This window comes from Fundulus heteroclitus, chromosome 7 (assembly GCF_011125445.2).
Source record: "Fundulus heteroclitus isolate FHET01 chromosome 7, MU-UCD_Fhet_4.1, whole genome shotgun sequence".
NCBI classification, from domain to species: domain Eukaryota; kingdom Metazoa; phylum Chordata; class Actinopteri; order Cyprinodontiformes; family Fundulidae; genus Fundulus; species Fundulus heteroclitus.
The window spans coordinates 3,496,397-3,518,712 of record NC_046367.1 but is presented as its reverse complement, the minus strand read 5'-3'; the positions used below and the strand labels follow the sequence as shown (position 1 = coordinate 3,518,712).

General features: G+C 41.4%; 1 protein-coding gene across 6 annotated transcripts in view; it reads right to left on the bottom strand.

Annotated features, from left to right (window-relative positions):
• pknox1.1 (pbx/knotted 1 homeobox 1.1) overlaps positions 1-22,316 on the bottom strand; it is a 110,726-nt gene that overhangs the window by 59,110 nt on the left and 29,300 nt on the right. For all 6 annotated transcript variants that reach the window (XM_036138768.1, XM_036138769.1, XM_036138771.1 and 3 more), the window contains 2 exons: positions 4,528-4,728; positions 4,254-4,371 (listed from right to left, as the gene is read on the bottom strand). In XM_036138768.1, the coding sequence (XP_035994661.1) occupies positions 4,254-4,371; positions 4,528-4,728 (319 nt within the window). The remainder of the gene's footprint in view (positions 1-4,253; positions 4,372-4,527; positions 4,729-22,316) is intronic.

Here is a 22,316-nt window from a genome sequence, read left to right as displayed (position 1 = left end):
CGTTACAGTAGTCACAGAGCCATTGTGCAGCCTGAGTCATATATATATACACATATATATGTGTGTGTGTGTGTGTAATAAAAACTTTTTAAAGTGTGCCTCCCTAAAAAAATGGAGTGGCCCCCCCTGTGATTTGTTTCTGCAGCCGGGTCTGAATAGAGGCATGAAACATGGTCTACTCAGACTCAATGTCCCCCACCTCCCTTGGAAAAGTGTTCAGAGCTCTCCCGGAGGTGGAAGTTAAACGGGGGACTCTGCCAGTACCCCATCTAAGGACTCCAAAAAGGGTGGGTAATCCGAACTGCTGTTTGGCGCATAAGCACAAACCAACAGTCAGAACCTGTCCCCCCACACGTATGCGGAGGGAGGCCACCCTCTCGTTCACTGGGGTAAACCCCAACGTACAGGCACCAAGATGAGGGGCAGTAAGTATGCCCACTCCTGCTTGGCGCCTCTGACCAGAGTGGAAGAATGTTCAGCCCCTCTCAAAGAGACTGGTTCCAGAGCCAAGCCATGCGTTGAGGTAAGTCCGACTATCTCTAGCGGGAACCTCTCAATCTCGCGCACTAGCTCAGGCTCCTTTCTTACCAGAGACGTGACATTCCACGTCCCAAGAGCCAGCTTCTTCAGACGAAGATCAGAACGCCAAGGTCCCCGCCATCGACTGCCACCCATTACACTGCTGCGAAAAAATTATCTTAATAAACACCCACAATTAAAAAAAACAAATGTTGCCAATTGGGCTTCTTTTGACCACGTTGGGTTGTTACTGTTCAAAAATAGCCTTGGTTGGCTGTTAAAATCTGGGTTGCTTTTTACATTTGGTGAGTTTTTAGAAAGAATTAAAATGAAAATCATATCCAAATAGTTGTCATTGTGTGGAGAGAGAAATGTTAAGTTAATTGAGATTACAACTCATGTTGGGAGGCTGTTGGTAAAACATCTTAAGGTTGCTATGACAATGTGATTGGGAGATTGATTTTGTATTACTATATACTTCTAGGCTTGTGTTTGGGCTGGAAACAGACCGATCTGGCAACACAGTGTAGTGCTGTGTCCATTCAGTTAACTAAAAAGTCAAATATAAGCCTAAACAGATGCTCTGAATAACATAACCACTGATGTCCGGCTGAAGAGAGTGTTTCCTGCTTAATCTTGTTTGCTCACTTGTCCTTTCTTGTATTTATTGGGAAATAAGTTCAAATATACATTCCGCACAAGCAATGGAGCCCACAGTCATCTTCAAGTAGGCTACAAATGTAGTGACCCACTCACTATCTCTCAGTAGTTGGCTAACATGTTGCTTTGATTGGTTGATTTGTATGATTGTCATATTAAGATAAGATAAGATAGTCTTTATTGATCTCACAATAGAGAAATTCACTCGTCACATCGGCTCATACAAGAAGGTGCAGAGTAGGGAAGGTGCATTCAGTTATATACAGTGAATCTTCATATCTACAATGGATCAAAAGAATACCAAAAAAATACAAAAAAGGAAATAGGAATGTAAATGTCTCATTTACATTCTTAGTGGTCTATATATATATATATATATATATATATATATATATATATATATATATATATATATATATATAAACATATCTATATACTTAAATATATACATATATCTATGCGCCTACTTACATACGCACCTACGCGTATGTACGTGCATACATTGTATACATTTGTACATACATACATACATACATACATACATACATACATACATACATACATACATACATACATGTGGGCTGACTTATGCTCAGGTGGTGGTAGCAGCAGAAGTCACTACATCCGGATTATTGCACGGGTTGTAGGACAATGTATTAAATAGATTATTGCAGCTTGGTTATTGCACATTAATTATTACAGTTATGGTCACAGTTGCAGTTACAGTGCAGCATTGTAAAATCTGATAGCAGCAGGAATAAATGACCTGCGGTAGCGCTCCTTTTTACAGACAGGATGTCTAAGTCTTGCACTGAAGGAGCTGCTCAGCTCCTCTACAGTCTGGTGCAGGGGGTGGAAGGTGTTGTCCATGATGGATGTGAACTTGGACAACACCCTCCTCTCAGCTACTTCCTCCACTGAGTCCAGAGTGCAGCCCAGGACAGAAGTGGCCTTCCTCACCAGCTTGTTCAGTCTCTTTCTGTCCCGCTCTGCACTGCCAGGAGCCCAGCAGACAACAGCGTAGAGGAGGGCTGAGGCCACCACAGAGTCATAGAAAGTTTTTTAGCAGAGGCCTGCTAACACCAAAGGACCTCAGCCTCCTCAGGAGGTGGAGGCGGCTCTGGCCCTTCTTATACAGGGCGTCGGTGTTATGAGTCCAGTCCAGCTTATTGTTGACGTGAACACCCAGGTATTTGAAACTCTCCACAGTTTCTATGTCCTGCCCCTGGATGTTCACAGGTGAGTGAGGTGGGGGTCTTCTCCTGAAGTCAATCACCATCTCCTTGGTCTTACTGGTGTTTAAGCACAGATGGTTCTTCTCACACCAGTCCACAAAGTCCATGATGACCGACCGGTACTCCACCTCGTTCCCCTCAGACACACAGCCCACAATGGCCGAGTCGTCAGAGAACTTCTGAAGGTGGCAGCTGTCCGTGTTGTAGGTGAAGTCCGAGGTGTAAAGGGTGAAGAGAAACGGAGATAGAACGGTGCCCTGGGGGGCCCCGGTGCTGCAAAGTGCCACCTCTGACTGACAGCCGTGCAGCCGCACGTACTGAGGGCGGTCGGTAAGATAGGAATTACAGCAAATTGGCCACTCTTGAGGTAAAAAACGAAACCCAAATAATAGCTTCCAGACCAGGGCGGGAACGGGGCCCCCCAATTGCCTACCCATGCCGCCGGGGCTGTGCCCGAGTACGTGGGAGCCTGGCCTAGGCGGACACAGGACATGAATTCCAGTATTTCTGAGATAGTCAAATATGTAAGATTATGATTACACAATATTCAGTGTAAATAATTATCACTTCATGTGGGAGAATTCCAGTTTGAGGAACGTTGACATTTCGAGATCGGCCCCATGCTACACTGTACCTTACAAAGTGACTTCGCATTGTCCACCACCACCACAGGTAAATTCTCAACCTATGGGAAACTATCATATCTGTTTTGTAATTCTAGCTGTTCTTAGAAAAAACAACAGCAAGAAGTGCCTTGACCAGCGTAACTTGTGGTTTATCATGGCCCCTGCAGCTTATAACATTTTCATTTGATACCTTGATTGGCTAAAACCAACCTCTAGTAGGCAGGCACTAGGTGCCACTTCATCCATTCAGTTCAGAAAGTTCTGCTGAATGTCCCTCCTTTCCTCACATAGATTTGCCAGATTAACAGAGGATAAGCTTCATTTGAAACACCGAAAATAAAAGTAAAAATACTTACAAGAGTACATATTGCACAACTATTGATGATATGGCATATTCAGGTAAAAAAAGATTAAATATTCCAGTTAAACAGTGGAAAGGCTTCAACCTATTTACAGAATTTGAAATAGTATGCAATATGCATGAAAGTACAGCAGCATCTCGAGGTAGCCAAGGTGTACCAAGTGTACCTTAGTATCTGGGAGACAGTGTAAACGATTCATGATCAGATCAAATAAATTTGCTTTATCCAACTCATATATTGTAATATTGTATGGGAAACTACCTATACTCATAGGCTATTTGTTGTGCAGAACATAATAGAATTTATAATTGTCACATTAAGCTTTAGGTGTGATTATCCAGGACCTCTTTTAAAGATCTTAACAATTTTTTATTTATAAAATTAACTACTGGCTGGCCATATATTGAGGTCCTTTTAAAACCTTATATATGACAAACAGACACAATCATGATAAAAGACGGGCAGATAATCTTTATTTCCCATATTGTATTAACATAGTAAAAATATATTTTCCAATTATGGATCTCGCTTAAGATTTTTAAAAAGAGTAGGAAAACATCTTTTCAATTAATAGTTTAGAAAATTATTTCTATTTTGGGTTTAATTGGTTTATGTTGCATCTTTCTTATTCTTCTTAATCATAAAACTTTATTACTATCATGTATTTATTAAATCTCACTTTTACCCCCTTCTGATTGTTATATTATCTGTCATGTTTTATTTATTTCTATATAAACATATATCATTTTGAGTTTTTCCACTAGCAATTTTAAGTTAGGCATTGTGAATCATTGTGTTTTTTTGTGTAAATAATGAACTTGGTAACTACAGCAGCCAAGAAAATGTCATACCTGTGACTACTTGTGTGGGGTTGACAGCTGTAACAGTAACATTGCCTTGTTGCAGGGCTGAAGTTGGCACCACAATCTGACCCTGGGGACTGGTGGTGCCTGTGATGGAGCTTGGAGTCTGGAGATTAAAGCATTCACATATAAAATCTTTTTGCTCTGCCAGCTCTTTCATCTTGACTTTAAAACAAATGCTTTGCTGAGATTTACACATACAAGTAGTCAAGCTTTTATGGCAACAATCCAAATTTAATGTTTGGGGACTGACACACCATACCTGAGTCTTGGTGGGTGAGAAGTTTTGTGACTGGCCTTGTACTGGAGAGTATGGGCTTCCTGGGTCTCCACTCAGAAGGGTCTCGCTATTCATCTTAGTCTTGAGACAGGCGATGTAGCGGCTGCAAAAGTCCTTACACAGGTCACTCACCTTCTCGAGCTCAAGCAAATGGATTCGTAGCACCTGGATGGCTTTCACCATCTTAAAAAAAAAAAAAAAAAAAAACACACAAAATAGTCAGACTTACGTGATCCTCTGAGAAGTTTACACTACTATCAGCCATTCACCCATTAAAAGCCCTGACAATAGTAATCTATGTTAGAAGCCACAGCTGCCCTGGGGCAGACTGACAGAAGCGAGGCTGCCATACATCATTTGGCTGAAGGGTCTTGCCCAAGAATACAACAACTTAGACAGTCGGAGGCAGCCCTGACCCTAGCCCCAACCCTTATGGGTTTCAACCTAACCCTACTTAGACACCATAGTGATAACCCTGACCCCTAGGCCATAATAACAGCATGGACAGACAAAAGGTACTCACTTTAGGGCTAGGCTATATGGCCTAAAATCGCACTGCTCTGAGTTATTTAATGTTTTATAGATAACCCTCAGTCTGTTAGGCAAACAGCTGACGTTCGGACAATAGTTGAAAGGGTAATTCGAGCACTGGCGTTCTTTTAACCGGAGTGACAACTTCCCTTGAAGTTCAAGAATTTATTGACCAAAATATAAATTAACTTCCAGAGACCAGCCCTATAGAATACTGTTTTTCTAAAAAAAAAAAAACTACAGTTCAATCAACAAATCCTCTACTAGGCTAGTAAAGCTTAACTAAAACTAGTAAGCAAAACTGAGATAAAAAGAAGTTAAGGAACTATGTACACACAAAAGAAACAAAAGACAAATAAAATGGTTGAAAACCATCATCAAACTGTTATCAGAATGATTCAGTGAATCCTTGTTCACTGCAGATCTAAGCTAGAGAACTAAAGTTCATCTTAAACAATGTGGAATGAGATCAAATTAGCTTAACTAATTTAGAGCAACATTTGATGTGTTTCAACCCATTCACTATGCAAATCCCGAGTTAAAGAAAACATTATTTGAGAAAATAACATTTTAAAGAATGATTTGATCAGTAAAAGTCAGTAACCTTTAGGACACTTGCTTTTATTAATGCAATTATTACTCCGGGAAGGTATACAAAACGGCAAGGAATTGACATTGATGTACTAACGCTCGTAGCACTATCGAACAATGGTGGAGTGAAACGAAAACAAGCATTATGTTTAAAACAAACGGCAGTTGCATTTACTCTGTGGGAGCTCTAATGTTATCCGGAAAGCTAATAGCACTATGCTAGCGGACGTTCTGTGCTAATTTAAAAAGGCTTAAGCCATATTTTGTTGTAATGAGCGGACCGGACAACACGAGCATTAATATCCCATCAGTGTATAAAACCCTTCTCGAAATGAAGTTTGTTATAACAATAAAAACATAAACAATATCAGCAAAGCATGGTTTCAAAGAAGCTAGCGGGAGCTCTGCCTTTTAGCTCCAGGTGTTTTTAAAAACACAGTGAAAACACATGAACTAAACCATTCGCAACTTTCCCTGTGTATTTCTCTGCCAAACCTCTGCCATTGTCTCTTGGTTGTGGTGACGGGGTTCCAGTGAATTACTCCAAGGTAAAGCTGTTTATCTGAGCAGCAAGCAGGCGGCTAGCTTAAAAGGGGTAAACAGCCGTTGTTTTTGAAAACAGGCCCGATTTGGAAAGCTGTACACGGTTACGGGGAGGGGCTGCTGCTGTGTTTTTGTCTTTCTGAGCACTGTCTTCATATCACCCAAACGCTGAAAACTATGGATCTGGTCAGCTGGTCTCTCAATGCTATTGATAAAAAAAATTGGTAATTTGTAGTCAGGGAAGAGGGGACTCGTCCTGTCCTGACGGGACACATTTCATGGGATACACCCTAGATTCTTTGAGTAAATGGAAAATGGTGTGTTTTTTAATTTTGTCAGTCGAGGACGTGGAAGACATATACATGTTTGGATACTTGGATTTCTGCTAATTGGATTCGGTGGATTTTTGATGTATTGGCAAATTCAGCAGATGTCGGTAGCAATTATAGCCTTGATCAGGCTACCGGCTGCATATGACGCGATCACTAAGCCAGTGAACGAACAGACCGGTAAGGTGGAGGAGCAGAGCTGCAAGCTGGATGTGCTGGAACGCCAACTGGCTTCGGTGGTTGAACTCAAAGGGGAGAAGGGATAAAATCTGGATTTGAAATGCGGAAAAAAGCCCAACAAATTTGGAATGTTGGATTTGCCACGTGGAGCCAGCGACAAAGGACTTAAAGCTGACGGAAAAGTTGATGCAGCTTGTTCTCATTACAAATTGTCTATTAGGATTATGCCTCCTCTATATAAAAAAAAAAAAACTTCTCTGGATGTTATGGCAAGAGAGCTAAGAAATATAACAACTTTCACCGAAACACACACACATTACTGATGCCCACAACAACATACGAACTTCATGCGACTAGTCTCCAAGGTTAACCCCCTGCATAAATGTTGTCTCGTCACATGTGTTTTTCTCGTGCAAGGTTTTTTTGATATCTCAAACTGTATCCTGGAATAGGATAAAGTGTGAAATATGTCTTTTTTCTCCTCTCCCTCCCCAAATGTGGCTACTATATTTCCACAGAGTTAAAGGCAGCGCCCTATGGTAACCGCGTTAGGTGGGGTCCTTGGCAACAAGCCCTCAGTCAATCGTTCCTCCGAAATGTTTGTGGAGTATGTGATGAATGGTTGCACTGGAACTGTAATTTCCCTCTGGGATTATTAAAGTATTTCTGATTCTGATCTAGGGCAGTCGGCTGTTAAGTTCCGACGTTGGTTTCACAGACAGCAGACTTTACTTAGCCTGGCCAGCACTGGAAATGTTCATTAGTGTCCGAACCCATTCAAACCCACGCAGCTGTCTCTTCTATGCTGCTATTGAGGAACAGCGTGCGAAAGAGAGCGATTGCAGCATGGCATGGGTGTTTTATACAGTGCCACCCCCCTGCTGTGAGAGGCAGTCACTGGGTGCCTGTAAAAGTTTCATGTGGCTTTAAACTCAGTCTGATTTCCCCCACATGGAAATTGCACAACGTCGTGATATATTGAGCAGGGTTAAAAAATATCCCCCAGCACTACTTCACAACCAGTTTTATTGATATTATAATGGTATAATTCAACTGGACTATCACAGCTAAATTATCGTAAATAGATGCAAATCCCAAAGGAGCAGTTCTCAAATAACGTAAAATTTTTTTCCGAGAAAGCCATTTTCCCGCTGTTCAAACAGGAGCAAATTACATTGGCAACAACCGCAATATTAATAATTTTTGAAAGATGACGTGCCAGGAGCTTCGTTTCAACCTGCTTCTATCGAGAAAACCTACATATAACAGCTGAAACGTTGGTTGACACGTAGAAGGCTCAAAATGAGCAGGAAGAAAGCAGTATTTGTAGAAAGGTAGGTGAGGCTGTCCTCTCACAAAAAGTGAAGTCCAAAAAAGTGTCTGCACATTCAGAAACAACCCCAACAAACCGCAAACGTCGGATCACAAAAGTTACAAATGACTTTAGAGAAAAACAAGCCCATAAATGGACTAAATGCAACATTGAAGCTCACATGAACATGCTCTATTACACATATTTCCCTATAGGTTTCATATAAGTTGGAGATAATAATTACGCTGTAACTCCATTAAGATGTGCACACTTACTGATTGCCAGGTGCAGCCTGCACTCAAAACACTGCACACGTTCCATCTATTTAACTTGGCAGCATTAAGTATGTTTGTGGCATTATCAGTAGTAATAGCGACGAGGACCTCTTTTTTGATGTAACATGCAGACAGCATCATGCTTAAACCTGGCCCGACCATCTCCCCGGTACTGGCTGGAAAAGATGCCATCTCGAGGCCTCTGGTGCCTGGTTTCCATTCATCATTGAAGTAATGTACAGTCAGACTAACATATGAGTCCATCATGTGATTGAGCGAAAGATCAGATGTGGCTGCAACAGTTTTAACAGCTGCTCCTCTTCCTCCTTGACCAGCTCTACTGCTACTTCAACATTTGAAATTTCCTAAATTTTCTCAACCACTGTGCCCCAGTGGCTCTGTCGGGGGCCAACCAGCTTCGGGTCCCTGAGGCCTATGGCTGGATCCGCTCCGGCGTAGCTGGCTGCTGGCAGAGCCCACGGGCTCGTCCCTGCAGCTCCCAGGGGCTTTGCCGTTGTGGCTGTAGGGGGGTTTCTTGGGGCCCATCTCTGCTCTTCCCTCAGATGTGGGAGGCAGCACCTTTGCTCAGGGGGTCCCTTTGGGCATCTGGGGTTTTGGTTCCCCTGGTGTCTGACACAATGCTCTGGGCCTTTGGCTCCTCACAACAACTATTAAGCATTTTTCTTATGGAAAAACCTTACATACACAAGGGCACTCTCACAAACACCTACAGGTGCTTGGATTCAGGTACTTACAGATTTACTTCTATACAGAAAACACTTATTATCTTTAGCTGTCCCTTTATACATTTTGTATTAAATCATAGTGTATATTCTTCAGTGATGCTATCAAGGCGTTAGATGTAATACTTCATCGGTTGGTTTGGCTGTTCTTTTTATATATCTCTTTGCAGGTGTAGAAGCAGACTCAAAGGATGTTATATTCTCTACCTTTCCTCTCCTTTCTCTTTCAACTTTTCTCCCTTTTAGAGAACCAGAAGCAGGGCAGATGTGCTGGTGGTCGGACAGTGGGGTGTGAATATTTTGAGACGTGGAATGACACCTCTCTGGTGAGTAAGGCGCCTGAGCTAGTGCGCGAGGTTGAGAAGTTCCAGCTAGAAATAGTCGGACTTACTTTGACGCATGCCTCTGGCTAAGGATGGGAATCGAAAACCGCTTCCTGTTCAGAACCGGTTCCGTGTTTTCAGATTCCATGGCACCGTTTGGCAGCTCGCTTAATGATTCTCTTTTCGATTCCCAGCAGCACGAGAGCCTAGAGCGCCGGCTCTGGGCAGCACGATTTACGTCACGTTTTTTATGCAAGTTACGCACAAGGCATTCAGTAAGCAAGTACGGCGTGACCAGGCAAAAAAGCAAAGCAAAAAAATGGCGCCACACCAAGTAAAGAGATCGAAAGTTTGGCTTCATTTTAAGAACGAAAAAGATGGCAAGAAGGCTCTTTGCAATTGTTGCAAAGCTACAATTTCAACCGCGGGAGGAAATACTTCGAACATGCAGAAACACTTGCGAGCACAACATGGGATACATTTTAATGAGTGCCATGTTTTTGATGCCTTCTGGACAGAGGCTAAAGTTACTACTAGGATGGAAGGCAACTCTGGTAGGTAGCAAGTTTTACATCACTGGCTATGCTTAATGTGGTTCCTAGTAAATCATACCCCATTTCTAGAAATAAACTCATTTCCTACCTCTCTTTGGGGTTATAAGGGAGTGTGCCTTTGTCGTTAATCCAGCCCTTCATTCGTAGCATGTTTTTTAAATAGAACTACTGGTAGCTGGATGATACATGATTCTAGCTATTGCAGTGGATGTAACGAACACGCTACAAAGTTGCTCCGCAGTTCAGGGAGGGAGAGAAAGGTGACACTTGTTTATTTAAATCAGGGGGAGATGAGTTTATTTCCCAAAATTGTACAGTAATGCTTTTTCATTAAATGGATGTCTTCTCCATTAGATTTAGATAACTGTGACGAGACGGGTAGCCTGGCTGGCTCAGAGGCTGGCAGCTCCCGTTCACTACCTTCTGTTTTCGCTGAGGCAGCCAGATATAAAATGTCCCAGGTGAAGGTAGATGAGTGTCACCGTGCAATTACAAAGTTTATTGTTAAGGGTTTGCACTCATTTTCTACAGTAGAGGCCCCTGAATTTCGGTAGGTGAATGTGAGGCTGTTGTCAGGTTGTCATGTCAGATTGTCTAAATTAAATATTTTCTCCACATTAAAAAGATAAACTCATTCATTGTCATATATTCTCTAGGGAAATGACGATGGCTCTGAACCCAAAATACAAAGCCCCCAGCAGAGAAAGCCTAACCAACCATTTGATCCCTGCTTGGTATAATGTTGAAAAGGGAAATCTGTTCTCTGAGCTGAAAACAGTTTCGAAGGCAGCAATCACGGCTGATGGATGGACAAGTTTTAGTCAGGATCATTATCTCACAGTTACTCTGCACTATGTGAGCAATGGCCAGGCAAAGGAAAAGGTCCTAAAAACCAAAGCTGTGTACCAAGCTCAGACAGGCTCAGCTGTAGCAGAGGAGATTGATGACATCCTAGAGGAATATGGAATACGAGAAAAGGTTTTGGCAGCAATTGTTGACAATGCAGCCAACATGGATGTAGCCATCAAACAGCTGAGCATCCTGAAATTTCCATGCTTTGCCCACACGCTTAATCTGGGAGCGCAGAAGCTGTACAATTGCACCACAATTTCAAATTGGGCAGCACGAGTTCGAGCAGAGATAGTTTGGATGAAGAGGTCACACATGGCAAAAGTTGTTCTAAAAGAGAAACAAGACCTGCTCAGTAAGATACTCTCATAACATTTCATTATATACATGAAAATATAGATGTATAGGTATGTGTACATAAATCATTAGATAATACATATTTACATTGTGTGTATGTTACCCTCAGAGCTGCCCAAGCACATGCTCGTCCTGAATGTAAGGACCAGGTGGAATTCCCTCTATTTGATGATGGAGAGATTCTGTGAGCAGTTCCCTGCTATCCAGGCGGCAGCCATAGCCCCACGTATAAGAAAGTCCATGGAGAAGGAAAGGTGATATATATTTGAATGATGATATTGCTTAAACTTGTTTTAAACTGGTTTTGTTGTTGTTTATTTATGCTACATACATCTTTTTTCTGTTTTTATGTCATTTTTTAGATTGGCGAAAATAGGCAATGAGGACTTAGGGAAAGCAGAGGCGTTTGTGCAGCTCATGCGGAAGCATTACACCTCCACACTGGCTGTCTCCAGTGAGAAAAGTCCAACCTGCGGTGAGATTTTGCCCATCTTGCAGAAGCTGGAACAACAGTACACTGTGCAGGAAGGTGACTCTGCTTTCACAAGGAGCATCAAAGAGAACATTTGGAATGATCTCTCCAAACGCTACCAGGGAAGCACAGCTACATTTAATCTTATCTTGACACTTTAGGCAAATTTGCATAATCCAATACAAAATGTGTAATGGCAAAAAAGTAATGTGACCTTCCATGTGACATTATTCATTTAAGGGTGAAATGAAAGAACAGTAGTAAACTATTCAGGATGGTCTTATGCAGTGGTCCATTCATTCATCATTCTTGGTCTGTTTTCTGAGTTTACAGTGTGTTATCGCCATCTATCGCCATTTTTGTTAACGGCTGGCATTTTGTATCGGTTCCATTTCCTGCTGTGTTCTCTTTTGGCCATTAGTCTAATACCATCCTGTCCTCCTTTTTGAAATTGAAGGGAGCTGATATTCGGAGATTCCTGGAGGAAGCCACCATTCTGTATCCCAGATTTAAATACAAAGTGAAAAGTGATGAAGTCTGGGACAGGATCAGGGAAGCTGCAATCAAAGCAAATACAGTGGAAGCAACAGATGAGGTATTTTAAATAATTTCTGTTTCAATTCTGTTTGTCTTTTGATTGCATTTGATTCCATTGTGATTGAGACCTTCTACGGCTCTGTGTGTTAAAAGTTATTGATGTGTTTTAAACACTATGTTTACATCACTTCTCAAGCTCCCTGAAGAAGGCTGCAAAGATGGGGAGGAGGAAGAAGAAGAGGACTATGTAAGTTGGCTCATTTATTTGTAATGACCTTTGAATGCTGTTTTGCCATGATTATTGATTTATATATATATATATATATATATATATATATATATATATATATATATATATATATATATATATATATATATATTATTTATTTATTTATTTTACATCATGCTCATTTAAATTTAGGCACTGCCACCACCATAAAAAAAACAGCCTTGGAAGAACTATTCGAGGAGGAAGACAACGAGCTGCGGTCACTTTGTGAATTACAGCCCCGTCTTTCCTTAGCCCAGAGGGTAGATCAGGAAATCCAGCTCTATAAAAGCTTGCCCTCCATCCCCTGCAGGGATAGCGCCACACTGTGGTGGTGGAACAAGCAAGATATGCTGCCCTTGCTATCTGGACTGGCTGAAAACAACCTCTGTGTGTAGGCTTCCTCCACCCCATCTGAGAAGGTGTTCTCCACAGCTGGAGACACATTAGGCGCCGAAAGATCCCGTATCCTTCCAGAAAAAGCAGATATGCTCATCTTTCTGCAAAAGAACTGTTAATTTTCCCTACTACTATTTTATAATTAGTATTTTTTTATTATTTAAAATTGGTTATTATCACATCATTTGTTATTAGACATTATTGGTTATTAAGTTTGTTCTTGTATTCATTTTTCATTTAAACACAGATGTTACGCCAGTTTCACATTTCATGTGGACATCTTGATCTTGTTTAGTTTGTAAGATCGTGCAATAGTTAAGTAAACAAAGTTGATGCTGATCATCAAACTGTTTGTTCTCCTTTTTTCCCCAAATTGGAATCGAAAAAAGAATCGATAAGGAATCGAATCGTTTCACAGAATCGAAAAGGGTATCTGAATCGTGAAAATCTTTTCAATTCCCAACCCTATCTCTGGCTCTGAAATCAGTCTCCCTGAGAGGAGCTGGACATTCTTCCACTCTGGAGTTGCCCCTGGTGAGAGGCGCCGAGCTGGAGTGGGCATACTTGTTGCCCTGCATCTTGGTGCCTGTACGTTGGGGTTTACTCCAGTGAACGAGAGGGTGGCCTCCCTCCGCATATGTGTGGGGGGATGGGTTCTGACTGTTTGTCAGTTCGGATTACCCACCCTTTTTGGAGTCCTTGGAGGGGGTACTTAGAATGCCCCTCCTGGGGGGACTCCCTGGAGACTTCAACACTTACGTGGGCAAGGACAGTGAGACCTGGAGGGGCGTGGTTGGGAGGAACGGCCCAACTGATCTGAACTCCAGTGGTGGTCTGTTGTTGGACTTCTGTGCTCATCATGGATTGTCCATAACATAATTTTCAGGCATAAGGGTGTCCATATGTGCTCTTGGCACCAGGACACCCTAGGCCGTAGTTCAATGATTGACTTTGTTTTTGTTTCATCTGACCAGCGGGCACATAAACACTCGGGTGAGGAAAGGGGGCAGAGCGCTCCACCGATCACTACCTGGTGGTAAGCTGGCAGGATTAGCAGACTGGGGTGGTGGTCCCCCTATTTAAAAAAGGGGACCGGAGGGTGTGTTCCAACTACAGAGGAATTACACTCTTAAGCCTTCCTGGTAAGGTCTATTCCGGGATTCTGGAAAGGAAGGTCCGTTGGATAGTCGAATCTCGGATTCAGGAAGAGCAGTGTGGTTTTCGTCCTGGCCGTGGAACACTGGATCAGCTCCACACCCTGGGAGTTTGCCCAACCTGTCTACATGTGCTTTGTGGATCTGAAGAAGGCATTCGACTGCCCCACGAGGGGTCCTGTGGGGGGTACTCCAGGAGTATGGAGTACCAGGCCCTCTAATAAGGGCTTTTAGGTCTCTGTATGACCGGTGTCAGAGTCTGGTCTGCATTGCCGGCAGTAAGTCGGACTTGTTTCCTTTGAGAATTGGACTCCGCCAAGGTTGCCCTTTCTCACCGATTTTGTTCATAACTTTTATGGACAGAATCCATAAAAGTCCTAGTGGAGGACTTTATCCTTCCTAGTGGAAGAGTTTAAGAATCTTAGGGTCTTGTTCACGAATGAGGGGACGAAGTGGGAGATCGACAGGCGGATTGGTGCTGCATCTGCTGTTAAACGGGCGCTGTCGATCTACCTTCCTACCCTCATCTATGGTCATGAGCTTTGGGTCATGACTGAAAGAAGGAGATCCTGGGTACAGGCGGCTGAAGCCGAAATGAGTTTTCTCCGTAGTGTGTCAGGGCTCTCCCTTAGAGATAGGTTGAAGAGCTCATTCATCCGGAGAGGACACAGAGTAGAGCCACTGCTCCTCCACGTCAAGAGGAGCCGGTTGAAGTGGCTCGGACATCTGGTTAGGATGCCTCTTGGACGCCTCCCTGGTGAGGCGTTTGGGGAATGTCCCACAGGGAGGAGACCGAGAGGGACGTCTGGGCCTCCCTACTAAGCTTCCGCTTATATGACCCCGGATAAGCAGAAGAGAATGGATGGAAGGATGGATGGATGGATTCTCTGTTGCTGCACTTCATGTTTGGGAGCTCCTCGTGTTTCACACAGTTTTCTTTACTCGGCGTGGTAAAAGGTTGCAAGCATAGCCTAAGGCTTACAATAGCTACCTCCCCTATCCTACCAGCTTCTCCGTCTCCTAGTGTCCACATCCTGCTCTCTGTGTCTAATGTGTAGTTATTCATCCACCTCCTTTAGTGATAACACTATGTGTAACAAATGTAGTGTTTTTTGTAGCTTTGGAGGTGAGGATGTCAGAATTGGAGGCCAGTCTCCATGATGTTGAAAAACCAGCAGATAGCCACCCCTTAACTAGTGCGGAGCCACAGAGATTAGCTTCACATAGTGGTCCCCCAGCAGTACCTGTAGTGACTATCAACCACCTTTTTAATCGCTTCTGGGTGCAGGGAATCCTGTTTCTAATGTGCTTACAGAATTATGCCCAGACTGGGAGATAAGTTGTGGGCGTTCCCATTTATTGAATGCAGTTTGTAGATGAACAAACAATCCAAAAAATCCCAAGTGGCGGTCATACACAGCAGAAATGCCAGTGTTAAAATCTTAGGGGTAGTGTTAATTAAATTGTGTGGGAGTTATATTAACAATACACAGCAGTAAAATAACATTGTCAGTGTCACTTGTGACATATTTATGTTGTTAGATTGGAGCGTTAACTGGTTGGTGTTTAGTTTAAGCCACGCCCTCAACTAACATCTGCAAACGTGTAACCTAATTTTTTGGGTGAAGGAGACGGCATCTTATTTTCCAGTGCGGAGCAACAGGGAGGACAAATTTATTTCCAAAAGGTAAGAAAAATGCCCAGACAGGAACAGTATTTCAATGAAAATATGCTTTTAATTGATGGTCTTGACAAATTTAATAAAAGTAATCGAGTTTTTTTGCATTGATTTTAACAGTTCAGCAAACTAAAGATCCCATCTGCCAAAATTTAACCGAAAGGTAAATTTTAATTTTAATGTTATAGTTAGTCAGTACTGGTTGTCATTTTACCCCATATTCAAAGTGTCTGTATGTATAGCCTAAAATGGTGTATTTTAAAAAGCTGGCATTGCTAGACTACTAGCTAAGCTATTATGTAAAAAGTCACCTGCTAGCCAATCAGGAAACTTGCTCTACCAAGCTAGCACGGACTACACGCTAGCTTGGATTGAGTTTATGCAGCTGTCTTTTGAGGGAATTTTTTTTTTAAGTAATACTTTTTTTCACATTTTTGTAACATGTACATGTCTGTAACGTCAAAGCTTAACTTTCATCCTTTTTTGTGTCGAAAGAAAGGCAGTCCAGAAAAGGATTCGTCTTCCAGTGACAGAGGACTGCTATAATTACTTGAAATTCATTCATGAAGCTATGTTTATTGCTACTTTTGTTGGTTTGGCAACTACCATTAGCTTATGTAAGCATATTTTTTTATCTGAAATTTCTTTCTGTGACGTTGGTGGCTGGTGGTGGTATCTTAACTGCTGCAGGTTTATTATCTTTACTGGTCTTTTTATGTTGTGCACAAACATCCATTCTGTATTGTTACCTTAGCACGTAGCATCGCTCAGCACAGTTTAGTTTTTGTTGTCGGCCGGGGAAAGTTTCTCCGATCAACACTTTTGTGTTTTTCTTGTCAACAAAACGGGGTGCATGTTTCCTTTGGCTGTTCTCTGGATGTTAAGACTTCCAGAAGCAGCTCTGCACGAGCAATGATCTGCGTCTCAGTGTGCGCTGCTGCTGGAAGAAGTGCAGTAATTTGGCCATATGTGAGTTGGTCAGGGGGGAAATCCTCTTAAACAACGATGTTCCAAAAAGTAATGGGATACAATCGGGCGCGTCCCCGTGCAGCAGCGAGCAGCAGGAGGAGGACCGCGGGAGCGAGCACATCCTCCTGTTTTAAGTGTCTTTCTCTGGGGTTTAGTTCTTGAAATTAAACAGTATTAACACAAGTTAAATAGTTATATTTGGATTACCAAGATTACTGCACAGGTGTGTCTCGTTTACCCTTTTCTTCCTCTTCTCTGCTGAGTGTCGGGGTTTGTCCTCATGAATTACTGCAAATTAAACGGGGCTATAGCAATAAAATACAACTTTAGACGATTTATCTGCACCACTAAGCTTGCTTAGATTTAGAACCATTCTGTCACTTAACTGTAGGCTTTGATGGATGTATCTCAAAAACCTATTAAAAATAGAAAGCATTTTAGGTAATATTTAGTTGTTTTTACAACTAATTATTTATTTATTGTGAAAAATGTAAGTACAGACAATGTGCACAGTACAAAATGGCAAATATTATGGATTATAGTTTATTTAACTTGGCTGAACTTCCCACCCTGAAAAATATCCTATAATAGCCAAAATAATTTAAATTGCCAAAAAGTGATTATGGCTTATTTTACAACAACTGAAATGTGATTTCGGCATAAACCTAAGCAAGCTTAGTGCAGATGAATCGTCAAGTGTGATCGCATGTTGGCTTAAAGCATAAAAGTCTCATAGAAATAGTTATTAATTTGGGTTGTTTAAAGGCAATGCTATTTCAAATGATGCCCTGTCATGACTTGAATTGGGATGGAATCTTCTCAAATTGAAAACGTGATTATTCATTATTACCTATAAATTGGAAGGTTAAGATGAGTGTTTTTGTTTGTTTTTTCCAGTTCATACTGACAAGTGGAGTCTGTGTAGAGCTGAAGGACTCCTCTGGAGTCGATGTTGATGCTGATATTTTTGATGAACTGCTGAGGTTTTCTACAGTATCTTTCAAAGTGGTCACTGAGCACACTGGTGAGAAAAAAAAATTAAACATTGATCAATGTTCCTTCCAGTGCATTTTTCTGTAAAATATAAATGTGGCCTGGGCTGTATGGCAAAATTTTCACATCAAGGTTTTTCTACTAGCAATATATACTACCAAAACTACTGGCGCCCACCCATGCCCTGCAAGCTGGAATTCTCGCAAGATTTGGAGTTTTCCAAACTCGCAAAAACCATCTCGTCAGGCTAGGAGATTAAAAATAAGATTATCAAAGTGCATAAATGAGTAAAATTATATATTTGTGGTGAAAACTAAAAAAATCTCCTATATTTCGTACAGAGGGTCCTGTTGACGAGAGTGAGGTAACCGATGCTTCCTTCTGTTCTGAAGATCATGTTTGAAAGTTGAGTCTTCGAGCTCATCAAGCTCATCAAGCTCATCCTCTACAGTGATTACAGAGAACACCAAAGCACAAAGAAGACAACTGATTGAAGGTCCACCTGACAGTTAGATGGCAAAAGATGTAAGTTGGGTCAATGTAAATGGGTCAATTGGAATATTTATCCATTTTCAAAATTCATAGTAGGGTGACATTAGACCTCATATATGTAGACGCGTCGTTGGGCGGGTTCTGCCTCTGCTGCGATGCGTCAGAGCGTCCGCCATGTTAAATGTGGCAGACGCCGCTATATATATATATATATATATATATATATATATATATATATATATATATATATATATATATATATATATATATATATATATATATATATATATATATAGTCGGTGTGCGATTTGCAAAAAAAACAGAGGGGGGGATCATTTCAAGTGTTTTATAAATGAACATAACAACAAGGTTATGTGGCCTGCATGCTGTCTGGCTCGAGACAACATGCAACCTGTCCTGGGAGGGAGGGTGGAGAAATCGGCTGCTGCTGCTGCTTCTTGTCTTGTGACGCTGCCTGCAAATATTCACCATCCACCAAAGTTCGTCCTGTAACATTACCATGGCTGTTTGTCCCTTCATCTACTCTTGACCTTTTCTGTTGATTTTTCAGGCCGAAATATGACAAAATACTTTAACGTTCATGCTGCCACACGTTCTCATTCATTACTTGGTTAGCCATCAGCTGCTCTTTCAGGTAAATAGCTAGATCCAGTGGGTTAGACTATTGTTTTTAAACTTGGGCCATCTACTGTCTGGACTCAGGAGTGGGTATTAATTTACATGAACCGCGTCGAGCAGAAAACGTATTAATACTCTTTAAAAACAGACAACAAAAAATTAAATTAACAAACGTGAAGGACACAAGACATGCATTTATATTAGGGGTATCAAATGATTAAAGATTTGAATTTGAATCGATTAATCACATAATGTTGATAGTTAACTATCGACATTACGTTTGAGGCGGCCGCCTCGCCAAGATAGCGCTGCGGGAAACCCTGCTGACCATTATACAATTCCAGGATCTTTATTAGGCGCCCGCCTATGCATTGAAAATGCATGGCGGAGGCCTTATGCTATGCACCTAATAAGGGTTTCTTTATTATTGTTATAGTACCGTTAATACAGCCCGAACCGTAGGGTCTACCCCCACATACTATATATCGAAACGTTGGTCTCGACGCCGCGATCAGGGCTTTTTGTACTTGACGCCGTTTCGGCTTACGGTTGGAACAAAATTCACCAAAAACCATTTCTTCAACACAGTTGACCTTTCAAAAATGCGCGGCCTAGCACGGCACTGGTGTTGTGGGGGAGTGGGTTAGGTGTCGGGCTGCAAAGCAGAAGATCGTAGGTTCGACTTCAAGCTGTGCCAATTTCAGAGAATTACATTTTCACCTAATATTTAATTTCCCTTTGGCTTTAAAAAACGATTTTTTTCATTTAAATCATTAGCCAGATTAATTTATCCAGCATATATCTTAAATATACCAAATACAATATTTCATTTCCCTTTGGCTTTAAAAAACGATTTTTTCATTTAAATCAATAGCCAGATTAATTTATCCAGCATATATCTTAAATATACCAAATACAATATTTCATTTCCCTTTGGCTTTAAAAAACGATTTTTTCATTTAAATCAATAGCCAAATTAATTTATCCAGCATATATCTTAAATATACCAAATACTACAATAAAACAATCAAATTCATCACAATCTCTTTAATCTTACATATGAAAAGTTATCCCTCGAGCCCTGACGTCAATAGTCCGTCGATTTAAACAAAAATACGCCGCACAGTGCTGGGGTATCGTTAGTGTGTTCAGCTTGAATCAGCAGGTTAGGGTAGCAGGTCGACCGCCCCAAGATGGCGGCCGTAATTCGAGGGGCGCTGTGTATTATTCAGAGCAGACAACAAGCAGTAGTCTTTGAGTTCCGGGTCAGAGGTGAACTCCTCCATCTTGTGGCTTGCTGTGCTGTGCTGCCGTTTTTTCCTAAATTACTGAAGGATATTGTTGAATCAACCCAGAAGAAGGGTGTTCCATTGGGTGTTTTCCTTGCAACTACGTGACGGTGAGTCGTTTATTTAATGTCGGTTTAATATTATGGTAGAAATGCGGTGGCTAGGCTACACGGCACTGAGGGATGGCAGTAAAAGCCTAACAGCAGCGCGATCTCTCCTGCGCTGCAGCGCCGGTAAAGAGCTGCGTGAAGCTGACACCCCACCCACAGAAAAAACTCTGTTAAATAGACGGAATGGTTAGTGCTTCGTTTGTGCAGGTTTGTGCCGTTAAAATTAGCGTTTGTGCTGTTTTGGTTTTGAAGATATTAAAGAATATTTGTTAAGGTCATCCAGAATTCACCATCTCCCCATTTTGCTTCGAATCCGATCAAATTGGGCTACTTTTTTTAGTGCTTCGTTTGTGCAGGTTTATGCCGTTAAAATTATCGTTTGTGCTGCTTTGGTTTCGGAGATATTATGAATTTTAATTTCAACCGATGACGTCATCCCAGCCTGCCGCTTCAAAATAAAGTGCTACGGTAAATCATATGTTATTGTCATCACTGGAAAAAACGTAAGTCTTTTTAATATATTTCTACTGATAAATCAGTAACATTACTATGAAGTTGTGTCATCTACCGAGCCTCCCCCCCCCCCTACAGCATTCTTATAAAATGATTTATATATTCCTGCTTATTGGCAAAGATCTCTTGGGACACATGTTTTTGTTTGTTTTTTTAGTTTCCTGACTGTAAAGTATAACATGCTGCCTATAAAGTATAACAACACTGTAAGGAACGATCTCCTAAAACGTTCCTTTGTCCACCTAAGCTAAACCTTTAATTAGGCTGAAGGACCATTCCACTTTTTATTGGCTTTATGCATGAAGTGGGAAATATTGTTCAACTATGAATATATTGACTGTGCTATCAGCTGAAAGTATAAAGCATATAGATTAAATTAGAAATGCCTGAAAATATAGACCAATTTGGTTTGTTGTGTATTGAGCTCAGCACAAAATATGAAAAACTTAATGCTCCCCAAAAACTATTGGGCTGCAAATCTTAATGAAAACTTTATTTTATTTTATTCCAAGGTTGTTGTTGCACAAACAAAGCACTGAAAAAGTAGCCCACTGTGGTTTGCTTTGGATCCAGCTCAGCACCAGCAAAGAAAGAAAAACGTAGCACTTTATTTTGAAGCGGTGGTCTGGGATGACGTCATCGGCTGAAATTAAAATTCATAATATCTCCGAAACCATAGTAGCACAAACGTTAATTTTACCGGCACAAAGATGCACAAACACAGCACTAAAGAAGTTGACCACTCTGGTTTGCTTTGGCTCCAGCTCAGCACCAGCAAAGGAATAACAATGTAGCGCTTTATTTTGCAGCGGCGACCTGTGGTGACGTCACCGGCCGGAATTAAAACTTATATTATCTGCGAAACCAAAGCAGCATAAACGCTAATTTTAACGGCACAAACCTGCACAAACGAAGCACTAAAGAACTTGACCAGCTTGGTTGGATTTAAAGCAAAATGAGGGGATGGTGAACTCTAGATGAACTTAACAAATATTCTTTAATATCTTCAAAACCAAAACAGCACAAACGCTAATTTTAACGGCACAAACGTGCACAAACCAAGCACTAACCATTCCGTCTATTTAACTGAGTTTTTTCTGTGAGTGGGGTGTCAGCATCTGACACATGGCCTTTGGTGAGCTTTGGTGACATTATTGAGCTTTGGTGACAAAAAAGGTGCCAAGTATTGGCACCCTTTTTGAGGAACTTCCCAGTACAGGATTTGGACCAAACTAACAGAGTACAATCACCCGGTGATACTGGACACAACCATGTTAGCGGCTAACGCTTAGCATGTTGCTAACTGGAAGTAGCTGTAGGAAGGTCTCACCAACTTCTGCTTCACAGAGTTTGTACTTCCTTTAGTAGTTTGTAATGCCTTTAACATTTTTATTCACATATTTCATTTTTTCATGCTACATTAAAGTATTTAATCATGTTTTAATAACACCAATTTTCCATGCTGCTTGGATGCAGACCTTCTCCTGTCGGCTGGTTTTGACTAAGACAAATCCTTTTCACACTCAGAAGATTTGATTTAAAATCCCCAAGTGATAAAAGCCTACGACCAAGGAACTCGGAAGCTTTGCCTTTGACGGTTACGTGCACCACCAGGGGGCGCCTTCTTCAACTTCTTCAGAAGTTGAACGATTCTAGTTTTTATTATTATTA